This window comes from Lichenostomus cassidix, chromosome 1Ab (genome assembly GCF_008360975.1).
Source record: "Lichenostomus cassidix isolate B80296 chromosome 1Ab, HeHo_3.0, whole genome shotgun sequence".
Taxonomy (NCBI): Eukaryota; Metazoa; Chordata; class Aves; order Passeriformes; family Meliphagidae; genus Lichenostomus; species Lichenostomus cassidix.
The window spans coordinates 3,218,121-3,243,362 of record NC_139481.1 but is presented as its reverse complement, the minus strand read 5'-3'; the positions used below and the strand labels follow the sequence as shown (position 1 = coordinate 3,243,362).

At 41.8% G+C, this 25,242-nt stretch overlaps 1 protein-coding gene across 7 annotated transcripts in view; it reads left to right on the top strand.

Annotated features, from left to right (window-relative positions):
* DENND5B (DENN domain containing 5B) overlaps positions 1 to 25,242 on the top strand; it is a 78,385-nt gene that overhangs the window by 23,460 nt on the left and 29,683 nt on the right. For 4 of the 7 annotated variants that reach the window (XM_085049464.1, XM_085049461.1, XM_085049465.1 and 1 more), the window contains exons 2-4: positions 11,677 to 11,742; positions 15,206 to 15,315; positions 18,904 to 19,570. In XM_085049464.1, the coding sequence (XP_084905590.1) occupies positions 11,677 to 11,742; positions 15,206 to 15,315; positions 18,904 to 19,570 (843 nt within the window). Of the gene's footprint in view, positions 1 to 11,676; positions 11,743 to 13,399; positions 13,699 to 15,205; positions 15,316 to 18,903; positions 19,571 to 25,242 lie in introns of those variants that run through there. The other 3 variants (XM_085049463.1, XM_085049467.1, XM_085049468.1) reach the window with 2 other exon arrangements.

The window sequence follows — 25,242 nt, the reverse complement described above, 5'->3', positions numbered from 1 at the left end:
TAGCAGTTGCTGTCATTATTACAAGTTCATAATTTCCAATTTATTTCATTTTCTGCGCAGTGTTTCCTTTTTAAGTGGGAGTGTTTCTTTCTGAGGATTAGTGGCTGGAAAACAGGAGCTAGGAGGTGATGGAGACACACCCCTGGAAACAGGGTTTTGTTCTGCTTGCAGGGGGATTTATATTTTCCCCCTCTATCAGCTAAATTAAATTTCAAAACACTCTTAGGGTGCAGTTCTAGGAGACAATTCCTGTTTTATCATTAGCTGATTGCATGGGAAACATGGATCAGCATCCATAGCCACCTTCCTGTCAGATGCTGGGAGTAATAAGGGTTGTGTTAACTGCTCTTGGGTGGAAATAATATACATTTAGAGCAAACAACCATGGGTTCCTGGAGTGCTGGCACAGATGGAGCTCAGCTCTCCGTGGGTTTGCCTTGAGCATGATTGATTTTTGCCATCTCAGAATGAGCACAGGCATTTCCTCACAGCTGGGTGGTTTGTGGGGTTTCCCTTGGGTTTTCCTGGGGGAAAGCACAGAGATGAGAACCATGATATCCTCCTCCCTCTCTCATCCCCACCCCACACCACCTTTGGGCTGCTGCAGTGTCACTTGCTGTCCAAATTTCACTTTCTGCCCAAGAGCTTTGTCCTTGTGGAAACATCCCCAAGCCCTGTGGCATGAGTGGAGGCCAAAGTCAGCTTTGGTATTGCAAAAAAACCCAAAGTAATTGGACATCCATGTAAATAAGCTGATGCCTGAGTTCACCTTGCTTTTTGCATTATTGTAAAGGGTGGATTGAAGATCACTGCAAACAAGGAGCAAAGAAAATGATTCCAATTTTCTGTCTCTTGCTGCTGCTCAAACACTCTTCAGTCTGCCTTGAACACATTCACTTTGAGCTCAGGCTGAGGCTTTGTCCCCACAGGCCACTCTCTGCTCTGCCTGCAGCAGATTTTTTAGGAGTGTTTGGGACTCCGTGAATCCCTGCAAAATGTGCAAATTTTTTTTTTTTTTAATTTACATTTACCAGATTTTTAAATTTACATTTGCCAATGTGATACATAACACAAAAAAACTCCCAGTACTTTTGTGCTCTCTTGTATAATACTGGTCATTTCTACTCAGAGCTGCAGAACTGTGAGCTTTGTAGCATTAGAGAATAAATAATAATTAGAGGAAAAAAATCTAGGCTCATATACATGTGAATACCTGACTTTGCCTTGCTTTTTACATTATTGTAAAGGGTGGATAGAAGATCACTGCAAACAAGGAGCAAAGAAAATTATTATAATCACATCATGCAAGTTTCCTGCTCTCTTGTAATGCTGTTCCTGACTCAGGTCATGTGTGAGCAAAGAAATATGGAGATGATTGTTTAGGAAGGACTGAAGGGAAAGCAGCAGGATTACAAATTGAGAATTGGGGCTCTGCTTCCCAAAAAAGTTCTGAATCATTTCAGGCTGTATCACATCGTGTGGTGCCTGCTGAGGCAATCCTGGCTTTTTTAGCAGTGGGAATGTGCCAGGAGCACCTGGGGCTGTGGGGTTAGGAATGACAGCTAGTGCTGGGGTGTTGGGAGGGAATGCAGCAGAGCAACAGACGGGAGAATATAGACCTTTTGGGGAATTGTACACCTATTTTGGCAATGTACACCTATTTTGGGAATTTTGGGAATATGCACCTATTTTGGGAATGTACACCTATTTTGGCAATGTACACCTTTCTGGGAATGTACACCTTTCTGGGAATGTACACCTATTTTGGGAATATACACCTTTTTGGGAATGTACATCTTTTTTGGCAATATACACTTATTTTGGGAATATACACCTTTCTGGGAATACACATCTATTTTGGGAACGTACACCTTTCTGGGAATGTACACCTATTTTGGGAATATACACCTATTTTGGCAGTACACACCTATTTTGGCATCACCCATCTCTGAGGGATGATGGCTCTGAGTGCACTGCTTGTCCTGTGCTGAATCTGAGACTTCTGCTGAGCTCCATCTCTAATAAATAATGTTGTAGCAGACTTGCCTTCCCAGCACAGTGCAGTAAATAACTCTGCCATGGTGAATTTACTGAGCTGTTTGGCAGTTTCTGACTGCTGAGGGACCTTTCTGCCCTGTCTGCTGCTTTCAGGGAAGTGAAACTATTGTTCCAGAGACTGGTGGTTCACTGGTGCTCATCTTGAGATGCTCAGAGTCTTCTTCAGCCCTTGGTGTGGTTTTATGGTTATGTAGACACAGCAGGTCTGGGAGGTGAAATGGGGAACTGCAGAAAGACTGTGAACTGCATGAATAAATTCTGAATTTAAAATTAGTAGCACTTCTGGCTTGTCAATCTGCAGACATTTAAAAGTTGGCTTTGTACCTCCCCTCCCCTTCTGTGTGCCTTTTTGTCTTTTAAGGAAGTTTCTTCTTTAACTTTTCAGTGCCATCAGTAAGACTGGCTTTTGCTTTTCCCTCTGTGTAAAAGCTGTCTATTGATCAGCTAACAAGGAAAAAAGTTATTTAGATTGTGACTTGAGGCTGCTTTCTGCACAGCCAGGTCCTTCTGCAGAGTTCCCCAAATGGCTTTAAATGCAAAATTGCTTTGTTCTGCACCACTTTTGATTTATTTTTGTTTGTTTTTTGGTTTTTTGGGGGTTTTTTTTCTGTTTGTTTTTGGTTTTTTGTTTTGTTTGTTTGTTTTGCTTTGGGTTTTTGTGTTGTCTTTTTTGTTTGTTTGTTTGTGGGTTTTTTTTAATAAAATATGGCCTATTGCTCTTCTGGAGCATTTTAGGCGACATATGAAGTAATCCTAAAATGAGGAATATCTTCCTTTAGGTGCCTGTGGTTGCTGGGATCTCCCTTGCTGGCTACACACATCACTTGAGAAATACCACACAGAGCCTCCTGTTATTTAAGGGCTGCTTAGGAGGATCCTAGAGCATGGGAAAACCCCAAATATATTCATGGACTGACTGAAAATACAGCTGGGTAATGGTTGGGATTCTTCTTCCATGTCTTTTTTCAGGGTACATTTAAATGTACATTTAAATGGTGCATTTCTTTTGTTGTGCGGCAAAACTTTTTTGGTTTCTATCTCCTCTTTTGGGAAGCAGGAGAGGGAAATCCAGATGCAGCCTCTCCTCACTCCAGCCAGCAAGAAATTGAACACATTTTTCACGCCTGAAGGCAAATTTTCTACCTTTTCCACTGTGTTAGAGCAGCTCTTGCTATTCCCTTAGAAATAAGATTGTCATGGTTTAGCCCCAGCCAGCACCTCAGCTGCTCTCTCACTTTTCTCCAGTGGGGAGCAAATGGGAAGAGCAGGAATGAGAAAATGTGGGTTGAGATGGTTTAATGGGCAAACTGAAAACAGCCTGTGCAAGCAATGCCAAAAAAAGAAAAAAGGGAAATTATTCTGTTCTTCCCATGGGCAGGCAGGTGTTCAGCCATGCCCAGGCCAGCAGGGCTCCAGCACACAAAACTGGGACTGGGAAGGCAAATCCAAGCCATAGCTCGCTGCTGGGAAGAAAATGAACTCAACCCCAGCCAAAACAGGCAGGAAGCTGTAGCTGCATTTTGTGGGGATGCCTGTAAAACACCTGAAGCTGGTTTGCTTGCTGGATTTCCCCATGAGGGGCTGGGGACAGGGAAAGTGATGCTGAACTGTCACTGACACGGGCAGACTTGTTTGCTGTGGCTGAGGAGGGAAATGGGATAGGAAGGAGAATCCTGCAGAGCTGAGGGGTTCAGTCTGAAGGAGGAGTTGCTTCACAAATCCATCAACCCCAATCAGTGAGCAGCCAGCCCTGCAATGCCAAAAGCCAGGCTTTTCTCAGATAGAGCAGGAAAATCCTATGGCACTGCTTCCACTTTTGGATGTGGGTTTAAAGACTTTCCAAAGGCCAGAAAGCTCAGCAGTGTTACTTTCCCAGTAAATCCATTTTCTAAAAGCCTGGGTAATGCCAGCCTTGCTGACAGTAAGGCTGTGCAAGCAGTTCACATGCAGCTTTTGCCTCTGTGCAGGTGTTAAATTCTGTAATTCATGGCAGGAGATCTCTGAGTGGTTCTGCAAACTGAGATACTCCAGATCAAATCAATAGATCCCTTCTGGGTATGAAATCTTCCTAGCAGGATAGCCCTCTGCATTTTAAATGGGGATTGGGTGGTTTATGAAGGCTGGAAGAAAAAGAGATGGGGAAAAAAACTCTCCAAGTATGCACTGACTGTCTGTCTGGCTCTGAAAAAAATCTGGGGGCATTCTGTTTGTAATCTTCCCTACAAAATACTTTTTTTTAAAAACTATTTTAAAACTTTTTTAACCCAAAGCTTACAACACAAAGCCCTGTGGCTTCTTTGAGCCTGCCCAGGCTCCATCTCACACCTTCAGAGCCAGGTTGGCATCGCTGGCTTTCAGGATTTGTCCTTCTGTCTCACGCTGGGCTAATTTAGCCTCGTCTTGGTAAACAAGAAAAAGGGTCCTTATTCAACAGATTTGAACTGGAGTGACTGCAGCTGTCGTCTGGTCTGTGCACAAACCAATTTTGTTCATTCCCTCGGCTGGCAGGAAGCCTGAACCAGAATTGTGTCGGGAATAATCAGCATTAGAGCAAAGGCAGAGGGGCTGCAGCAGGCTGCTCTGTGGCAACAGGAGCAGCAGGGCTCTTGGGGAGGGATTAGCCTAAGTCCTGCTTGGGATGCAGCTGTGCTGGGAAAGGCTCTGAAGCTGTGCAGAGGGTCTTCCTTGGGTCTGGTTGTGAAAGCAGCCAGCTGCCAAAAAAAGTGGCTTCACAGGGAGGAATCAGCTTGATTTGCTGTGTGTGACCAGAGATGACAAAGGCAGGAGAAGGTGCAGTGTCCATGGAGAGACAAATGCTGGGCTTTCCTCTCCTGGAGAGGTGACAATGAGATGAGCTCAGTGTTGTCTCCAGCCAGGAGATGTGTTAGTGATGCTGCTGCTGTTGTTGTGTTTTACCATAAATAATGTGTTAGTGCTAAACAACGTGAAGACTGGGAGGTGGAAATAGTTTGAAGAGAAGACCAGAGGCTTGGCAAAGGCTGATTCATAGCTCCAGTGCCTCCCAGGCTCTGTTTTCCTGCCTGGCATTTACCTTGCATGTTCACAGGTGCCTCCTGGTTTGCACTGCAAGCATTAAATCAGAGAGGACCTGCCTTACACTGTTTGCTCTGAAGATGCTGAAATATTGATGTCTTACTTTGCTCTCCCCTCCTTACAGCTATTGAATTGTCTTTACAGTTTTTAGGCTCAAAATTTATATTTTTTCTTGCTCCTGAGCACTGTGATTTGGCTTTGAAGTCACTCTGCTTTGAACAGGGGATCCTTTTTCACCTGATTTTTCTGATCCACTCAATCCCAATCCCCCTGCTTTTGCAGGTACATATTTTGGATGATTCTACACCTGAAATTCTTCATCTTCCTCTGTCTGTGTGTGTGCTCAGCATCAGTCATCCCTTCTCTGACTGCAGCTGTGAGAGCTTTTTGGGTTAATTTTTGGGTTAATTAATTAGGAAAGTGTAGAAAGCAAGCAGGAATGGTGAAAGTGTTATCCACAGGAGGCACAGCCATGCTCTCAATGCCTCCTGAACCTCTGCTCAACATCACTGCCTAAATTTACATGGCAGAACTGTTTTCTCAGCCCAAATGAACTTTTGAACCACATCCCTGCCACATGCTAAGCGTGTTTCTGTTGTTTGGGAAGCTCATTTAGGGGGAGCAAGCAGACCTTCTGCTCCCCAATTAATTATAATCTACGCAACAGAAGAAATCCTCCTTCTTAAGGAAAAACCTTCAGCACAAACCTGTCTGAGATGAGTGAACTGAGACAGCAGAGCAGCCTTCTGAATGCTTTCATCACTAGAAAACTCCTTCTCAGTGAAGAAAAAGGGACCAAAGGCTCAGCCTTGCCTTGTGCTTACTGATATTTGAGATGGTCTCTGAGCTGGAGCATTTAGTGGGTGTGAGATTATTCATTAGGCAGAGGAGTGTTAGCTACCAGCAGTGCCTTCTGGAGCACCATTGTCCTAGAGGGAGGTGAAGGGGTTTGGGGCAAACTCTTAAGCAGGAGTAAAAGGTTTAAAAAACCCCAACTAAACAAAAGGACCAGTGATTTTCTGAAATCTGCTTTCCAGCTGGGTACTTACAGAGCTGGATGGGCTGTCAAAGGAGCCTCCAATGCATATCCTCACATAGTCACTGAAATGGTTGGAAAATATGTATGAACCTCTCCAGCTCTGGTAGTGATTTTTTAAATTAATAGATTCTTTTTGCCAGTCCTGGCTGAGGACATCCTGGCTGGGCTGTTTAAATGAGGGAGAGCCAGGAACAGAAATCAGATTTGCTGTAACCCAAAGCCCCTTTTATCTTCTGTCCCTCAAGACTGGTATTCTTTCCTAAACAAGTTAGCACTTGGAGTTCCAGATTTTCCCTGTCAGTCTCTGGATATTCAGAAATTGCTTTCCCCAATGCAGTTGTTGCACTTAGATTCTGGGGATCTATTTTTCACACTCAGTTACAGGCATTATATATGCATATATATTATATTAGCATTATATATATGCTCTCTGGTGGCCAGTGGCTTCAGGCTGTTATCCTGAAATTGCCACCTCTTGCCATTTTCAATGCAAAAGGTGTTTTTATTTTTAAATGCAAGCCATTTGACAGGTTTGGCCCCCTCCCTGTGGAGGCACAGATGGCAGCTAAAGGGATGCTGGAACCATTTCACTCCTGCCTTGGTGATGACAAACTGGGTTTCAGGACTCAAGAAATCTGGCAAGACTCTGGAAATCTGTTGGAGCACATCCTGTGCCCCTGACAAACGTGGAGGGGATTTGATGCTCCCTGAGATGACCAGTGCTGGGATCTGAGGTCCTGCTTGTTTATCTCCATTTTCCTAATTAATCATCATGTCCAGGGCTCCCCTCCTGTCCAGATTGCAGTTTCTTGCTTTCTGCCTCAGGGCATCCCGTGAGAAGTGCAGAGCTCTTCTTCTAGTCTGGGAATTAATTATTCATCTGCAAGCAGAAAATTCACAGAATGATGGGCTGGTTTGGAAAGGAACTTACAGATCATCTCATTCCAGCTCCTGCACTTTTCTCCATCTTAAAGAGCATGTGTGGTCTCAGATTTTGGATGTGCTCAGCTTGCACAGAGCAGGGATTTGGAGAAGGGGACAGTTTGGACTTGAAGCGTCTGGAGGTGCAGCAGTTTCCAAGTTAATGATCAGACTTGGGATGTTTGTTTTCTGTTGAGGACCTTTGCAAAGCTTTCTGTTAATTTTTTTTTTTGGAGTACACTCTACTGTAGTTTCCTTACTGAACTATGATCTTTCTTAAAAGAGTAAAATTTCCAAAATATCGAGTAAAAAAAAAAGTTAAGGAGAAAACTGATCTTGGGTCAGAACAGAAGCCAATTCTTTTGCTTAACACAAGATTGCAATTAAATTCCTCTTCAAAGCAGAAATGAAAAAGCAGGATGGAAGCATCAATTCTTTTAAACAATGTTGATTTCATGGTTTCTTTGACTTGCCCTGACAGCTCAGGGAGATGAAGCAGAGTTGTTTTTTGTCTAAGAAAGTGCAGATCTCTGTCAGAGTTCACCTGGATGGCTTGCAGAGTCTGGTGAGTCTGTGTGTTATCATTTGGGCAGGGTGATTGCACTGGGATCCAACCTGGAGAAGGAGCTGCACCTCTGTTTAAACCTCAAGTTTTAATTAATTGCCATTAATTCACCTGCTCAGGATCTACCCCTGCAGGCTGCAGGGAAATCCATCATCCCTTCAGGCATGGAGAAAGCAGGGGAGGGTGGGAAGATGATGTAGGTTAGTGCCTTTGGTGCAAGATTGTCACATCTTCCCCTTCACTGTAAAACCAAAGTGTTCCTGAATGAGCTCAGTGCTTCACCTGCAGCCTAAATTAGCTTTGTGAGGAAGCACCAGTGGGAGAAAGGAAGCAGGAAAGGTGAGGAGGATCCCTGGATAAATACACTGAATTATTTGGATCTCTGGGATGGGTGGCAGAAGGATGTTTCTTCAGGGAGGCAATAATTTGGGAAGGAGTTACCCAGAAGCATCTCCAGAGCAGACAGCTCCTCAGGCTGCTTAGAAAGTGGATGCTCTGATGCTACAAAATACAGATTCGGGTTGAAGTTCCATATTTCTGCATTAAAATTAGTCACATCCAGGCTGTCATATCAGCACAAACAAACTTTGTTGAATTCAAAGCCTGGGGTGAAGTCCTACTTTAGCAAGCAGCCTTTTTCAGAGGCAAGAGTGTTCTGAAAGCTTTGTTGTTTTGGCTCATAAATAAGTTTAGCTAGAAGTTTGGATGTTTTGGAATTCTTTCATGACTCTTGCATTTGCAGCTGTAGGAGGTATGTGAGTGCTCAGACTGCTTTAATCTCATACATACACAGTGGTTTTGATTTTGGAGGGGAATTCTGTTCCCCACAGGCACTGCCTGTTCCTGTGATATTTTGGAGTCCAGTTGGACTGATTGGCTGGATACACATGAAGCCTTTGAAATATTCATTATTCTCTGTGGTAATCTGATACTAGTGAATCACCTTACAGAGCCCTTCATAAGAAAGTGTTTTTTCATCCTGATAGTAAAACTACAGGATAAAAATTTATTTTAGCAAATATCCAGTAATACTTTTGCTTAGCTATCCTCTGCCTAGCTTATTGCTAACTGCTGAAAACTGCATCATTTGTTGTCACAAATATTTCCTGGTTTGGGTCTTTCCTCTTGGGTTTTCTTCCTATTTAAGCATTGAAGAAAAAACTAAAATTGCTTCCTTGATGTAAATATCTCATCCAATGCACACAGACCTGTTCCCCTTCCCACTGAGCAGGAATCCATCAGGGATGCTCTGAGTGTTTTTGCAGGTTGCAGAATAAATCACCACCAACCTGTCAAACCCTGAAGAGGTATGCAAATGCCTCTCTTTCATCTGACACGTGTGTCTCTGCCTGATTGGAGATGGGAATTTCACCCCCACGGGAGCAAAGCAGGAACTCCTGATGCAGAGTGAGCAGCCAGCTGGTGGCCAGGTTTGAGTTTGGGCTCTGCTGTTGCCATTTTGGGAAGAGCCCCAGGTGCTTGGGGAGCTTTTATCCTGGAGCAGAGAGTTGTGCCAGTGTCCTGTCTTTGGGAGAGAGGACAGTGGCCATGGCTGTGGCTGTGAATATATTCTAGTGTGTAATAATCATCTTGGTGGGTTTATGTTTTATAGGGAATGTTACCTGGGGATTATCAAAACTCATCCTTAAGCACCCAAAATTACTCTCTCCTGCCTCGATTCGAAGGAATAATGACTTTTTCATTGCAAAATGACAATTTTCTTGGGATTTTTTGCTCCAGGATGCTCAGATTTAGCTGTCCCACATGGTCACACCAAGACAGCACAGTTTCCAGTTGTGTTGCTACATCCACACATTTTGTTAATTCTCTTTCCTTGCATTATTAGACCTTTGTACACTCACAGCCACCAAAGTGTGTTCAGCTGTGGTCTGTGCCTAATCCAGCCTTGATCTGCTCAGTGTGAAATGCTCCATTTTTAATGTTTAATGCTGTGACAACAACCAAGCCTCCAAAACAGCGTGGGGTGCTTTGCCTGGCTAGGTGAAGCATTTTATTTAACCCCATAAAATCCCACTTTACACCAAAGGAAAGTGTAAAATGCCATAAAAATATATCATGGAGAAGTAACAGGAGTTGTGTGCAATGGCCAGGAGAGCTCTGGTGGCTCTAAAAAGCTTTGTTTTTCAAGTGGATCTGTAGCTGGTGACAGCTCATGCTTATGTAAAAATTAGAGCAGCAATTACATGCCTTCTACCTCAGTATTTTTAGCATGCCAATCAACCTGGGATCCAGGCACCAAAAGATTAGTGGATTAGGAAAGAGGAAACATTTGCTTAAATGGGAAGTAATTCTAGGGTTGTTTAGATCCCTGTTCTCTGCTGCTGTCATCTCTACTAGCAGGTCGCTGGATAATAGTTGGGACATCATTTGGAAATGCTGAGTTTTTTCCAAGTGTAATTCGTTTGTGGCAATAATAATATTCCATTATATTGTGTAAAGAATTTGGCTGTACAGCACAGGAGTGTCCATAGCTCAGTATTTGTATTAATGTTGTCAATTGGGTTTATTTTGCAGGAGTTTTTACATCATTTCTGTGAGTATTTAGCCATGGGATTGATGCTGATAAATGGTCAAAGTACCATTTATTGGCATCAAGAGCAGAACCTGTGCTGTGCAGCTGGTTATGCATCACTCCACCAGTTGCTCCTTTCTGCTCTTCCTGTTGCAGAGGTGTGGCTAACCCTGTGGGAGCTCAGTGCCAAATTGCCTCTGAATTCAAATTTTTGGGGAGAGCTGGAAGGACAGCCTGGCAGAGAGATTTGTGAAGGTAGTGTGGATATGATCCATGAGCAAGAGGTGCCTCTAGCTCTGAAAATTGTTTTGTTTCCTTCAGTTTGATACTTATGCAGCTTTTTGGTTCAAACAGCTGAAAATTAGAATGAAATAAAATAAGACCCATGGGGTGGAAAACATCATCCTGCAGGTCTGAACGTGGGCTGTCTTCAGGGACCTCCTAAAAAATAGAGAAAATTAGCCTAAAATACAAATTCACATCTAAAAACCTCTGTTGGAGGAACTCCTGTGCCCTCTGCTGAGGGCTGCCTTCCCAAAAAATCTGCCCTTGGCAGAACCATGTGGATCCTCCAAACTGCTGCCTGGATTAACAGCTCGAGGAGGAGGTTGTAGCAGGAATACTCTGAATTTACACCCAGAGGGTGAATCACCAGAGAGGTCACTGCTCTTGCAGCTTTGACCCAGCTCTGTAAAAAGAGATTTAACTTGAGGAGGATTGTGCAATGCCTTTGTGGAGTGTGTGAATGTGATTTTTTTTTGACGAAGAAATGCCATGGCATCTGTGGAAATATTTTTATTTGTCTGTAGGAGATGAGCAAAGCAGTTGGAAGAAGCCTCAGTTAGACATGCTAGCAGGAATTTTCTCTTTTAGAAGTGGTAGCTGTTGCTGGAAGACATTGAAATTGTTCATCCAAGTCCTAAACATAGCTTATTTATTCCAATTTTAGTCTAAAACCACCCAGCTACGAGACAGAAATGATGAACAGAGCTATTAGGTGACTTCAGTAAGTCCTGAAAATGGCATGCAATTCAGGATTGAAGGTGTAACAACACAGCTAACAGAATTATACTAAATAAAACCACTTGGGTTTAATTCAACACTAGTTGAAGGACTGATGTTATTTTCCCCCTGAGTTTCTCAGGCTCTGGAAGGACTCAATCTGTGAACAAAGATGTCTTTCATAATAGGGAAGCTGTAAAGCAGCGTGTTGTTTGAAGTGCTGAGAATGTAATCTTGTTGCTAATTTTGACAAGTATTTCCACCACGTCTGTCATTGCATTCAACACCTCTACAATAATGCAGCCAGGGAAGGTTTTATTTATGGGGTGGATTTACCCTTTGCCAATATGGGGGAAGAGACATTGCAAGGGGGAGTATTTAAAATCTGCTTCACAGTTGGTTTTTTTTTTTCCCTTCCCCAGTACATTTATATGTCTTTTCATTTTTTTTTCATACTTGCTTTGTTTTGTTTTTTTTTTTATTTCTGTTTGTTGTGTTGTGTAGTCTTGTACCAATGGCTACAAGCAGATCTCCATGGCAAGAGCTCAGACACTGCAGGCAAAAGCTCAGGTAAAGAGGGGTGAAGCATCAAACAATCATCAGGACCTCTCTATTCCTTGATTTTCAACCTTCCAACTCCTCTTGAATCGAATCACAAATCAGAGCTCAAAATCACAACCCTCGGATTTTTTTTCATTCTTTTACCTAATTTCAATCACTATTTGGTAAATTTTGTTCTGTTTCTCCAAGCTGTCTTGGCAAATGTTGTTCTCCCACAAAATCCCACCAAAACCAGAATATTGGTGGAGAGAAGGCTGTGTTCCATCTCTCTGTGCTCAACAGAGTGAACAATTCACAGCTTGCTTGCGCCCCAGCCAAACCCTGTTATTCCTGTTCCCCACATTGTTTTCCCATCACACATTGTGCATTATTTGCTTCTCGTGCTAGGTCATCCTATTATTTAATATTTAATATTATTTTTTTTTTGTTTTTTTTTTTTTTTTGTTTTTTTTTTTTTTTATTAAATAGTTTACATGTTATTCATTAATATTATTTATTATTTATTAATATTTTTAACATTAAATATTCTTTAACATTTTACCAAAATTCCACCTGCAGGGAGGGAGCCTGGCTGGGTGTGCTGAGCACTTTTTAATTAGATGGAACTGTCACAGGGGTGTCACCATGAGCTCTGGGCACAGTTGTGCTCCCAGGACGTTCCTCTAAAGGAATAAAAGATATTTTTGTTTCTGCAGTCACAAGCATTGCTGTCTGCATTCCAGGAAGGAGTGACAGATATCTCACATTCCCTGGACCAGAGGGTGTGGGTGGAGGATGCCTCTGCTTATTTGGTGCATGGATTTGTGTGCCTCTGTAGCTGGGATAATTAATTAGATTATTAATTGAATAATAATTCAATTAATTCTATTATTTAAAAATATTCTTTGTTTAAGATCTTCTTAAACCTTAAGATCACTAAATTTTTGATACAGGATCACTCTTTAAAAACTCATTATGATTAACAACTTCCCAACTGTAACTCCATTTCCCTAGTAATTGTATCCTTCATGCAAAACACAGATCAGGCTTATTTGCTAATTGTGAGAAATCTTTTCATTTTGAAATGAAATTGGCACAGTTTTTCTTGATCTAGCTTGTGTTACTTCACCGTTTGCTTTTAATTTGAAGTTAAATGTCTCTTTAAAATCCAGCTCCTCAGAGGGAAGGCACAGGTTGTTTAAGAGTATCATTAACAGGGTGTAGGATGTAACATTTCATCCAAATGAAATGGAAGTTGAGTCCAACACGTTTTCCACAATTTTGAAAATACTTGAATATTTTTTTAAAAATATCCTGAAAGCAAAAGGATTCCGTTTAAATTTTTAATTTGCCTCTGAGAGGCAGCTTTCTGTGTAAGTTTGCTGTTTGCATGGGCAGCACTTGTCAAACACAATATTTTTGTCTGTATTTTCACTATTGTTACCTGGCCATTCGTATTTTAGAAAAGATTCAATTCACATTTGTCACTTGGCTCTTTTTTAATGTTGCTAATCCTGCTGGGGGAGTTAGCAAAGAAGCACTTAAAAGCACCCAGGAGATGGAATGAAAACTCACCTTTTGTCTAGAATTACAGCCAAGGAAATTCTCTTTACCACGTGTGCCTCAGCAGTTCAGAACCACCAAGGCTGAGAGCTGATAGCCCCATGAAAATTGGGATTTTTCCTGCTAGTTTGGGCAAATTATGACATTTCACCCTCACACAGAGGCTGCTCCTGCCATATCCTTGCCCTGTTTCTTTCCTGAATTCCACATCTCCTCTAAAAGCTCTGTATGGAGGGTGCAGTGCCCTGTCCTGGAGAGCTAATGACAAATTGATTTATTCCAGTGGGGTGTCTTGGCTCTTCTTTTCTCTCATCACCCCTGATTGAGAGAATTGTGTTTTCTCTATGTGTGTTTCACCTTCAGTTTGTGTTTTTTGAAATCACTGCAGTGTTAAAATGTAAATACTGCAGAGGCTCTGCAAAGGTAAGTTGTTTGTGCAATTTGATTTTCTGGATAAAATGAATTTTCTGGATAAAATGAATCCATGTTGTCAGCCTATGAGGACATTGTACCTGCTGGTTTTGGGAAGATGGATTTCTTAAAGCAATTCTTACGCTTGATAACCAAAACTGGGGGTTTTTTTGGTTTTTTGGGGTTTTTTTTGTCATGAGAAAGGAAACCTTTAAAGAGATTTAAACTTCAGCAATCACTTGCTGTTAAGTGGTGGAGAACTTCATGAAGTCATCCAGATATTCTCTTCTAACTTCTAGTAGAAGCAACCAAATAAATTTAGCATCAAATGCCTTCCTGTCTGGTAATTCACAGTTGTGAGGTAAACTCTGTCAGAGGTGAGAATGAATGAGGATCTCATTGGGAAATAACCTCATTCATATTTGTTTGATTATGCAAGCATGTTAATTACTGTTTCATTCTAAGAGCAAAAAATGTTGCTGAATACAAACCTGGAGAGAGAATTTCTGCTGGCTTTGCTTGTTGTGATCTTCATTTTATGAAATTTTAGGGATTGGTAATGATATTATATATTTAATGCCTGGAAAAAACCTGTAGGCTCACTGAATCCAACTTTACCCAGAACTGCCAAACCCACCACTAAACCATGTCCCTAAATGCCACATCTTTTAAATATTTCCAGGGATGGTGACTCAACCACTTCCCTGGGCAGCCTGATCCAGTGCTTGACAACTCTTTCTGTGAATAAATTTTCCCAAATATTCAGTATAAACCTCCCCTGGTGCAATGTGAGGCCATTTCCTCTGGTCCTGTCACTGTCACCACCTTGCTACACCTCCTTGCAGGAGCTGCAGAGGGTGAGAAGATCTCCATTAACAATTTCCCTGTGAAATTCAGGATTTGTGTGCTGATAACTGGATGCATTTCTGCTTGAAGTCTAATTTCAATCTCCCTCTTTGCACTTGCTGGATTCTTTGAGAGGAACAAGTCCGTCCTTGAAATTTGATGTGGAAAAAAAATAAATGTTTAATTTTCACGCGGGGCTTATAATGTAAAAAAAGATCATCTGTAATGAATCCTTGAATAATTTACAATAGCCAAGAGGTGCTCATATTTTTTATTGACCTTAAAGACAGCTCCTGACAAACTTGATGGAAAGTGGTAAAGCCATCTCTAAATACTCAAGCTGTAGGGGAAGGTCAAGAATCCAGTTGATTGCAATGTCTTTTTCTTTAAGATTTCAGCAGTGATTTTTCTCTTGACAATATATTTCTGTTCTGTAAATACTAAGCTGGAAGGTGGGTTGTAACTGTGGTGAGATTTTGTGGCAAGGAGGGTTAAGGTCAGGCTGAATGGGAATCTTTTCTGTTTCTCTTTTAAAAGTAGTGTTTGTGTTGAGAGTGAAAATGTCCATCAGATTTCACCAAAAAAAAAAAAAATTAAAAAAGAAAACCCAATCCAGCTCTGTCTGAAGCCTCACTGCTGTGGCAAATCCTCACAATTTCTTCATTTGTTGCAGGAGAGAATTTTGACCAGAGTCCCCTGAGAAGAACCTTCAAGTCCAAAGTTTTGGCTCATTATCCTCAGAACATTGAGTGGAACCCCTTTGACCAGGATGCTGTCAACATGGTAAGTAGAAAAACGTCTCTCAAATTGTTACCTGACCCTGTCAGCTCTCGAGAGGTTCCTGGGTTAATTAAAGGATATTTCCAAAATTGCCAAAGCACTTGTTAAGAATATAACCTGACAAAGACAACATTACTGGTATTTGAGCTTCCCAGTACAGAAAATGCCGTTTTTAAATGTAATTTAACAGTAACTAATTGTTGTAATAATAACATTAAACAAATGCCTAATATCCATGAAGTGTGATCATGGTATCAGACAGAAATGGAATGCTAAAACCAGCAAGAGACCTATTAAAATAATTGAACTGAGCTGCATTTAGCTAAAATCAAATATCTGAAAAACACATCTTTCATTTGCAATGTGTCTTGGAGAAAAAAAAAAAAGAGCATTTACTAACAGCAGCAGTATTTAATGATCTTTTAAATTATCTTTTGGAAAACGTCTTTATTGTTTTGATCTGAAACATCATTTCAAGTCATACCCACCTCCACAGACTCCCCTGAGGCAATTATTGGCCTTTCTGATCTTGCCTTGCTGTATTAGTTCTGCCTATGTGTTTGCTTTTTGTGAGCTTCCAGAAGCAATTTTCCTCAGAGGAGAAAATGCATAAATCCTTGAAGGTTAACTTGTGAGAAACTCTGGCTTTGCTGGATGCCTAAGGAATTTCAATTGCCTTCTGGAGCCATCATGTTGCTTTACAAACAGCCCCCTGAAGTCCCAAGCAATCAAACTGCCAAAAAGTCATGTTTTCTCTCTGTTCCAAGGGATGTGTCAAAGTACAGAGTTCTCTTTAATGGGGAGTTGTGTCTAATTGTGGTTATCCCTGCCTAACCTCACATGCTATCTTCTGTGGCCATTCTGCAAGTAAGTGTTGTACCAAACTGAAGTTCCCAGCAGAGAGAAACAGAAATTTTTAGGAAATTATCTCCTGTTTTAGCCCTCTGATTCATCAGCATGTGTAAATCTTTGCCTGTATTTCTGAAGTTCGAGGAAGCATTGTCTGTTTAACATCTCCTGTACTGAAATAAAAGAATTAAAGGTTCCCTGGTGGAATTGGCAGGAGTAGCCTTTCTATCCTGGTGCAGCTTCCTTTTGTTTCTACAAACCATCTTGATTCTAAGCCTTATTGCAAATACAGTCTAATCCCACATTTTTCTGCTGTTGGATACGTTTAAATATAAATAGCAAAGAGCTCTGGTGACCAAAATCCTGTGCTTTGATCAGCATTCCTGGGCAGTTTTCAGTGCTTAGGCAGAGATGCAGTGCAGGTAGACTGGCTGTGTTCACACAGGCTGAGATTTCACTCCCTTAGCACATCCCAGGCTGCTCTCCCTCATCCCAGCCCTCTCCTGTGGCATGTGTGACACAGCTGAGATGGGAAGTGATTGATGTCCCAGGCCCTGAGATGAAAGTTTTCATGCATTAACCGCAAATTCAAAGCTTTCTGTGTTGCTGGGAAATGAGTACAGATTCTTCCTTTTGATCTTAGCTTCTTAAGTGACTCCTGGTCATTCCTCCTGCCTTAGTTCTTCCCATTTTAATTTTTTTTTTCTCTGCTTTTTCCCAAATCTTCTTGTGGTTTTAAAAACAGCAGTCTCTGGGCCAGGGTCTTTAAAGGTCAATATTCTGCATGTGTCAAGTTGTGGCTGAAATTCAATAGATGGGCATAGAATAGAATAGAATAGAATAGAATAGAATAGAATAGAATAGAATAGAATAGAATAGAATAGAATAGGAGTGTGTGCTTAGCCAGGAAAAAAAGGATGAGGGAAGAATAATTAAAGCTTGGAGGAAATTTATTTAAACAGCCTTCTGAAGCTGTCTCAGCTGATCTGAATTTCCCTGATGCTTATCTGTTCCTGGTTGTAATAGTATATCTAATTTACTTATCCAGGTATTTTTGTGTAAAATGAAGGGAATATAATCTCTGATAGCATTGAGATTTAAACCTGTGATTTCAGCCTGGTTGGCTTTGATAAGGTTTAAAGCCACCACTGAAAGCCTACATTCTAGATATAAATTTTTATTGAGCAAGCCTGCCAAAAAAATGAGGTTAAGAGAGATATTTATTGTGCAGAATAAATTCAAATAAAGTGTGAAACAAGGATTTTTACTACTCCTTTATTGGAGAAGCCTTAACCATGGCACTGCTGTTAATGCCTCAATAAAAACCATAAAGCTTTTGAATAAAAAACGTGGCTGCTGTTCAGAAATGGTTCAAGCTGCAATTTCATGGTTTGTGTCAGCAAAGCCCATCAATTGAATTAAATTCTTCTGCCAACTCCAGGCTACTTATTTCCCTCTACATTACCTTTTTGAGCAATACCTGAGAGCTGTCCAAGATAATTTAAGGGTCTGATAGCCTGTTGGGAAGTGAGTCTGGACAACTTGCCTAATTCCCAACTTCATCAGGCTGTTCAATGGTCTCTGCAAGGTGCACTGCTGGAGTTCAGGGTAGGATGCATCTGAAAATATATCATTATTTCTCCTGACCTCTACCAGCATCAGAAGAATTTACTCCTGGTCAAGGTGAGGCATTAGGGGATTCACTCAGTCATGCATAATTTCACACCCCACGGTCAAGCTGCCTCCTGCTGTTGCCTTTTTGAAAAGGAGGAACACTTTGAAGGCTCTCCCTCTCTTCTTCCCTTTTATTTCTTCAATTGGTGCAAATAAAGCCTTATTTCTTAATTTATAAACATACTGATTTAGCCAGAACACGAGGAGTTTCCTGCTGATGCACATTCAGAAAAGTTCCTCTGGGTGTTTGTTATTTTGTATTAGATGGTTGATAGCATTCCCAAAGAATGTCTGGAAAAATGCCTTGATATTTCACTAGGGCCATCCTTCAGAGAAACACCCAGAGTGGTAGAATCACTGCAAGGGATTTTGCTGAGTGGTGAATCAAAAACCTAGGCTTTCATAGATTTTGGGTGTTTCCCTCCCTGCCCTGCCTTTTTTCCAGTCTAAGCTCTTTGGTAGCACTTAGAGAAGAAAGCAGATGTTAATAGCTGCCAGTCAGTTGGGGTTTGGTTTGTTTGTTGGGGTTTTTATCCCCCAGAAAATCAGGGAAGATCAAAGAATTCCAAGAAGCCTGAGCAATTTAAATTCAGCAGTATAAGGTGCTTCCTTGGCTCTCTGATTTTAGAGCACTGTGGGCACGGTCCATGCAAATGAGAGCAAAACTGGCTGTTTTCATGTGATGCTTAAGTAAATGACACAAAGACCATTCAGCAGAGAAAACAGTTCCAGCGAGTGATGAGAAGGAGTCGTAATGACTTAATGGATGGGTTCTTTTGGAGGGTGCTTTCCTTCTTCACTCATGTCGAGCATCATCCCTTTTAGACTGTTTGTTCTTGGATAATTTTTAGGCTGTTCTTGGATAATTTTTAGGCTGTTCTTGGATAATTTTTAGGCTGCTTGTTCCTGGATGAATTTTAGGCTGTGTGTTCTTGGATGATTTTTACGTTTGGTGCTAAACGGCTGGTTGTGATGCAGCGGATAAACACAACCTGCCTGTACAGCAAAAATAACCCAATAAAATAGTGTTTTAGGTAACCCTGTTTGTTTTTTTTTGTTATTTCCCAGCTCTGCATGCCCAAAGGGCTCTCCTTCAGGACGCAGGCAGACAACAGAGACCCCCAGCTCCACTCGTTCATCATCACCAGGGAGGACGGCTCTCGCACCTACGGCTTCGTGCTCACCTTCTTCGAGGAGGTGACGAGCAAGCAGATCTGCACAGCCATGCAGACTCTGTACCAAATGCACAACGCCGAGCAGTACAGCAGCGTCTGTGCCTCCTCCTCGTGCAGCATGGACTCCCTGGCCAGCAGCATCGACGAGGGAGATGCCACATCGCTGGCCAAGCTGCAGCGCTACAACTCCTACGACATCAGCAGGGACACGCTCTACGTCTCCAAGTGCATCTGCCTCATCACCCCTCTGCCCTTCATGCAGGCTTGCAAGAAGTTCCTGGTGCAGCTCTACAAGGCTGTGACCTCCCAGCAGCCACCACCTCTGCCCCTGGAGAGTTACATCCACAACATCCTCTACGAGGTGCCCCTGCCACCCCCGGGCAGGTCGCTCAAGTTTTATGGGGTTTACGAGCCCATAGTTTGCCAGAGACCTGGTCCCAACGAGCTGCCACTCTCTGATTATCCTCTCAGGGAGGTCTTCGAGCTGCTGGGCCTGGAGAACCTGGTGCAGGTGTTCACCTGTGTCCTTCTGGAGATGCAGATCCTTCTGTACTCCCAAGGTGGGCATTCATCCAGCCATATGTATTTCCAGCAGGCATTTCCAGCCACAGTGGAGCTCATAGAATTTAATGTTACATGAAGCTGGTGTTGGTTTTTTGAAATGTGGGAATGCATTGAGAAAAACATGGGAGAAATGAGTGTGTCCTAATGAAAGAGCAGTTCCAGCCACATGGAGCCACATTGGAGCTCATAGAATTTAATGTTACGTGAAGCTGATGTTGGTTTTTGAAATATGGGAATGCAGTGAAAAAATGGGATAGAAACGAGTGTTTCCTAATGAAAGCACTAAATAATTGTTTCCTCCAGGCAGTCTAGGTGCTGCTTGTTTAATTATGCATTGTATTTATCACTTGTGGCAGCTAGCAATAGAACACATTTGATTATTATCCTCACGCTGCCCTTGATCATGCAAGACAGCATGAAATTAATCCTCTCTTCCTCAAAAAATACCAGCAGAAAGTAATACATCTTGCAGAAGACACTCTTGCTGCTTTGTTTTTCAAATTTCAGCAGCATATCGAAAATCAGTGAAATTCCCTGCCTCCTATATGATGGATATATTCTTGTTAAAACACTTGAGGGTTTTTTAGCACTTGGAGGCTAAAGATTTAATGCTGGATTGAAATTCAGTGGAGGTACAATCCATTCCTTTTTAGTCCTGCTTGAGGTATTTGGGAATTTTGCTGACAAGGGTGCTGGTCCTTCGTTTTGAGTTAGAATATTAAACTACAGAAATTATAAGTAGGTAAGCTAACAGTATAAAAATATATATAGAAAGTACAAAAATTTTTAAAAGGCTGTATAAAAAAGAAAAGGCAAAAATCATCAGGCATCACTGTAGTAGTGCAACAGTCTGCTGCAGGTTTGGGGAATCCTAACTTAGCAGTGGGCATGCTCTGGCAATTTCTGGGATTTTACATCCCTGTTCCTTTTATCTGTATGATGTTGGTTCCTGTAAGTCTGGCCCTGGTGATGTTCAAATGCCCAACATGTCAAATTCAAGTTTTCCTGCTGACTTTCAAGGGGATATTCAGGCTTTTTGGGTGTCCCTCTAAGTCTCACTGGAAGCTTGTCTATGTTATTTGGGGTCTCAAACAGCATCTGTGATTCTGACCCTAAATTAGGAAAATGTGCACCAGGGAAAAAATTTTGGGAGTGGTTTATATCAGAGCAGAATGAAAAACCTGGAGCCAGGTTATATAAACCACTCCCAAAAACTTCACAGACTTTTTAGTGAAAAGAGGAAAAAATGCTGAATCCCTGGATTTCTCAGGAGAATTGGTTCAAGCAGCTTGAACTGGAGAGGGGAGAGAGGATGGGAAATGGTCTAAAATGAGTGTGGATAATGAACCTTCAGGCTCCAGAAGGAATCACTTGGGTTTGTCACATAAAAGCAAAGGTCAGGAAGTGTGTAATGGCAATGCTAATAACTAAATGGCTGAGAATGGGGAAAAAAATGTTCAGGGAGGTGGAGAGAGGGTAGTTCTGCTGCAAATGGCTGAATTCAAAGGCTTGGGAGTTCTTTGCAGAGCTCTTCTCCACATGGACTCCAGGGCTTTGCTTTCAAGAGCTGGAAATGAAAGGTTTTATCTGCTCTCGGTTTGAAGTGTGAGCAGAAATCCTGCTGTTAGTTTGGATTAGGCTGCTTTTCCGCTCCCTGCTGCCTCTGTGGGTTGTGTGCACTTTATCCCCTTTCTTCCTCGGTTTGAATCCTGCTGCCTTTGCCACTGTGCTCTGGGGTTTGATATGAAACAGCAGCACCGCTGAAATGCCTCTCACCCATCCCTGCTCATCAATCCCACCCTGCTTAGGGACTCCCTGAGAACTTTTTTTCTTTTTTTTTCTTTATTTCCCTTTTTTTTTCCCTTTTTTTTTTCCTTCCCCCCCCCCCCCTTTTTTCCTGTTTTTGCCCCCTTTTTTCCTTTTTTTCCCTCTTTTTTCCCCTTTTTTCCCCTCCTTCTTCCTTTTTTCCCCTCCTTCTTCCTTTTTTCCCCTCCCGCTTCCTTTTTTCCCCTCCCGCTTCCTTTTTTCCCCTCCTTCTTTCTTTTTTCCCCTTCTTCCTTCTTTCCCCTCCTTCTTCCTTCTTTCCCCTTTTTGTCCCTTTTCCTTTTTTTTCCTCACCGAAAGTTAGCAGCATTAGGGGAAATGTGCTTGTCAGGTTACATTTCAGTAATATTTTCTGCGTGTGGAGAGCAACCTGTGTATGAATTACCTTTGTAGTAGTCACTGAGGCAGATAAAAAATATCCACTAAATGATTTTTACTCAGCCTTCAAGTCCACCACAAATTAGATAAATAAGTGTTGTACTTCCAATTACTGGTTATAGTTTAAGGGTTTCCTTTTTTTTGTTTGGTTTCATTGTGTGGAGGTCTTTTTAAAGAAAAATGAGACAGTGAGAAGTAATCCCTTCCACCCTTCAAATTTCAGAATTTTCTCCTCCCTCTCTCCTATTTGTGAATCCAGGGGTGTCCTTGACATGACCTTTATTCCCTGTAAATAGACACAATTTGATGGTGCAAGGGGGAAATATATATCTGTATTAGGGAAATTCTGTGATTATGTAAATAGCATAATGCTGGTTCCCAGAGGAGAGGGATGTGGAGTGGAGGGTAAGTGCAAAGCCTCACTTTTGGCATTCCCTGCTAGCTGAGGGATTGGCTAATTCTGCACTGAGGCTTTGTTTAAATGTCAGACTTGCAATTCCTGAAAAAGGAAATCGGCAGCTGTTTTTCTGTTTGAGATCCAACCAGCCTGGATAGAACTGAAATCTGCTCTCTCCAGCTTTGAGATCCATCAGGGAGAAACACTTTGTCAAGTTCTTTCAAGGCAAAAGATGAAAAGGGTTTGGCTGACTTATCTCTTGTTCCAAAATAACAAATGAAAGAGATTTTGCAAGTTCATCCTTCCTTCCCTTGCTGCTTTAAAGAGGATGTTCTCTCTGGACTGTGTTTCCAGGGCTTGCTGCAACCTTCCCAAAATCAGCTAGAGATTAGCAGAAGATCCACTGGTTGCAGTTTCAAGCAGGACAGCATTACTTACACAAAATCACAATTCGCCGGCTTAATCCTGTAATACTCCAGAAATCAGAGCTGGACCAAAACCTGCCTCAGTTCACTAAACTATTTCAGTGAGTTGCCATTAACCTGGATGGGAAATGTAAGCTGACTTTTTTGTGGTTCTCCTAGATCTGTTGGAAGGAAGCTTTTCATTCAACCTTGCCAAAATTTTTCTTCTTCTCCTATAGAATAAAGGCTTCTTCTGGGAAGTTGAGTGAAAATAGAAATTTTTGCACAACCTTGACCATAGAATGAGCTTAGCTGGTGATAACAGCAGTGAAGAGCTGCAGGAAAGTTGCACAGACTGCAGTGACTTTTCTGGAGTGATTTTTCTCAAGGGAACTGGGAGTTGAGGATGAAAAAGTTTATTTTTAACCCTGTAGCTGAGGGATAATGTTTCCATCAGCCTGAACAAAGGCACCTAGGTCAATGGAGAGGTGAGGGTGTTGGTTAGGCTGTTGGGTGACTTTACCCAGCTTGCCCTGGATGGTCACACCTTTCTGCATACAGAATATTTTTAAGATTAAATAGGGCCAGTTTTAACGCTGGGGCTTTGAAAAGGGGATGGATTAGATATGTTTTCCCTGCAATTCTTCAAGGTGCAGCATTTGCAGTGCTCTTTTAATTGCCCTTTATTCAGAGCACAGCTCTCCGTGCAGATGAGAGGTTTTGTTTGTGTCCACTCTGCAAAAGCTGCCACAATTCCCAAAGGATAAGGAACAAAACCCCACTGGTGTGAGATTCCTGCTGGAGAGAGATGAATTAAACCGTGGAAACCTCAGCAATCCATTTGGTATGTGTGCCTTTCCAGGGATTTGGGCATGAGAGGGAACGTGTGGATGAGACAGAGATAAACTTCTTAGAGCTTAGGCTGCTTCTGCTCATTATAATTTTGAGCGTTTTCCAAGTTGTTTTTCCAAGGGCTTGAGTGATTGCTCCTCCAAGATTGCAATATTCTTTGCATTATTTTTCTTTTTTGATCTAGGGAATTATAATACAAATGCCTGTGCATGTGTAAAGCCATTGCCTAGAAAATGCTGCGTCTGGAAGATCTTTCTTGTGAAGTCTGTTTTGGGGGAGATTTAAAAAAACTAATACATGCATGATGTGTTTGCCTTTTAAAGCATTTTTACACCAAATGGTTGCATAGAAAACCTTTGCTCTTCTGCTCATTATTGAAATAGTTGCTCTCCACACTAGTATTCATCCAAATCAGTGGGAAGTTGTTGCAGAGAACAATTTATATGGAAACTGCTTTTAACACTATTCACACACACACCACAACCTCTCCACTTTCTAAAATTGGATCTCATTGGTTGCCATGCTGAAAACCATGCTGAAAACCATGCTGAAAACCATGCTCACCTTCTAAAAATTAGGGGAAAAAAGTTAAAATAGGCATTTCCATTGCAGTTGGGGCAAATGGCAGATAAATAACATGGCAACCTAAGGTTTTCTTGAGGAAACTGAGTTCTCCCCATCACCTGGTCACATCTTTGCTCTGTTTTCAGAGACTTAACCATGCTGGTAATGGCAGCTAATTCTTGAGGTGGCTCTTAATCATTAATTAATTTGTGCTGAGCCACTGATGGCAGGCTGTGACACAGTTAAATTACATAAATGGAAATTTATTGAAGCAGAAGCTTTTCGCATTAAGCATTGGCCAACAAGGAAAAAGGGTAAGAATTGGGATGTTTCCCTTGGGGCAGAGCTGACCCCCAGTTTGGGAGGCTAATTCTCACTTCAGGCAATTAGATTCAGGCTTGTCTTGACCCTTCTGTTTGAGCAAATAGATATTTTCATATTTCCATGAATCACCACTGTGTTTTCTCGTGTAACTCCGTGCTGTGTCACTGGCTGGGCAATCCAGCAGGGATGCTGTTGAGGTGCCAGAGGTCATTTCCCTGGGACAATCTGCTGTCTCAGCCCCATGGCACTGGCCTGTCCTTGTCCCTGAATGCAGCACTGCCACAAGGTGATTTCTAGAGTGAATAAACACTTGATAAACACTTTTTTGTGTGTTTAATCTGAGCATCTCTTGGAAGTCACCTGGACTGGCTTGTCAGTCGTTGCAGCAGACAAAAAAAGGGTTTGAAGTTTCCAGGGTGCTTTGATGTCTGCAGCCCTTCTGTGTGCTGTGCCTGTGGAGCTCTTGAGTTGAAAACCTTTTGCTTTCGTAAACAATTCTTGTCTCCAATGTGAATTTCAGATTGGGTTTTTCATCTGCAGTGTGCTATTTATAAACATGCCAGATCTGAAGGTGCCCAGGCACAAGGCAGGTCTGCTTATGCTCCTGACTCATTCTCAGAGCTCAAAGCAAAATATTTTTATTTTCCAGTTTTTCCAATATCCCTGACTCATCTAATTCATGTCTTGTTACATAAAAATAAAGTAGTTGAACAACAATTGCTTATAATACTTTGACTGAAGAGGTAGCATGTGGAAAAATTATTGGTTACAAGAATGTTTTAAAGCCTTTTCAGGTGTTTCCCTCTAAATAATAAACCTTATTCATTAAGGTTTATTGGTGGGGTTTTTTTTCCTCTGTTGTTGGTTTGGTTTATTTTATTTAAAGACAATTGTTTTGTTCATATTGATATGAATGATGTCTTAG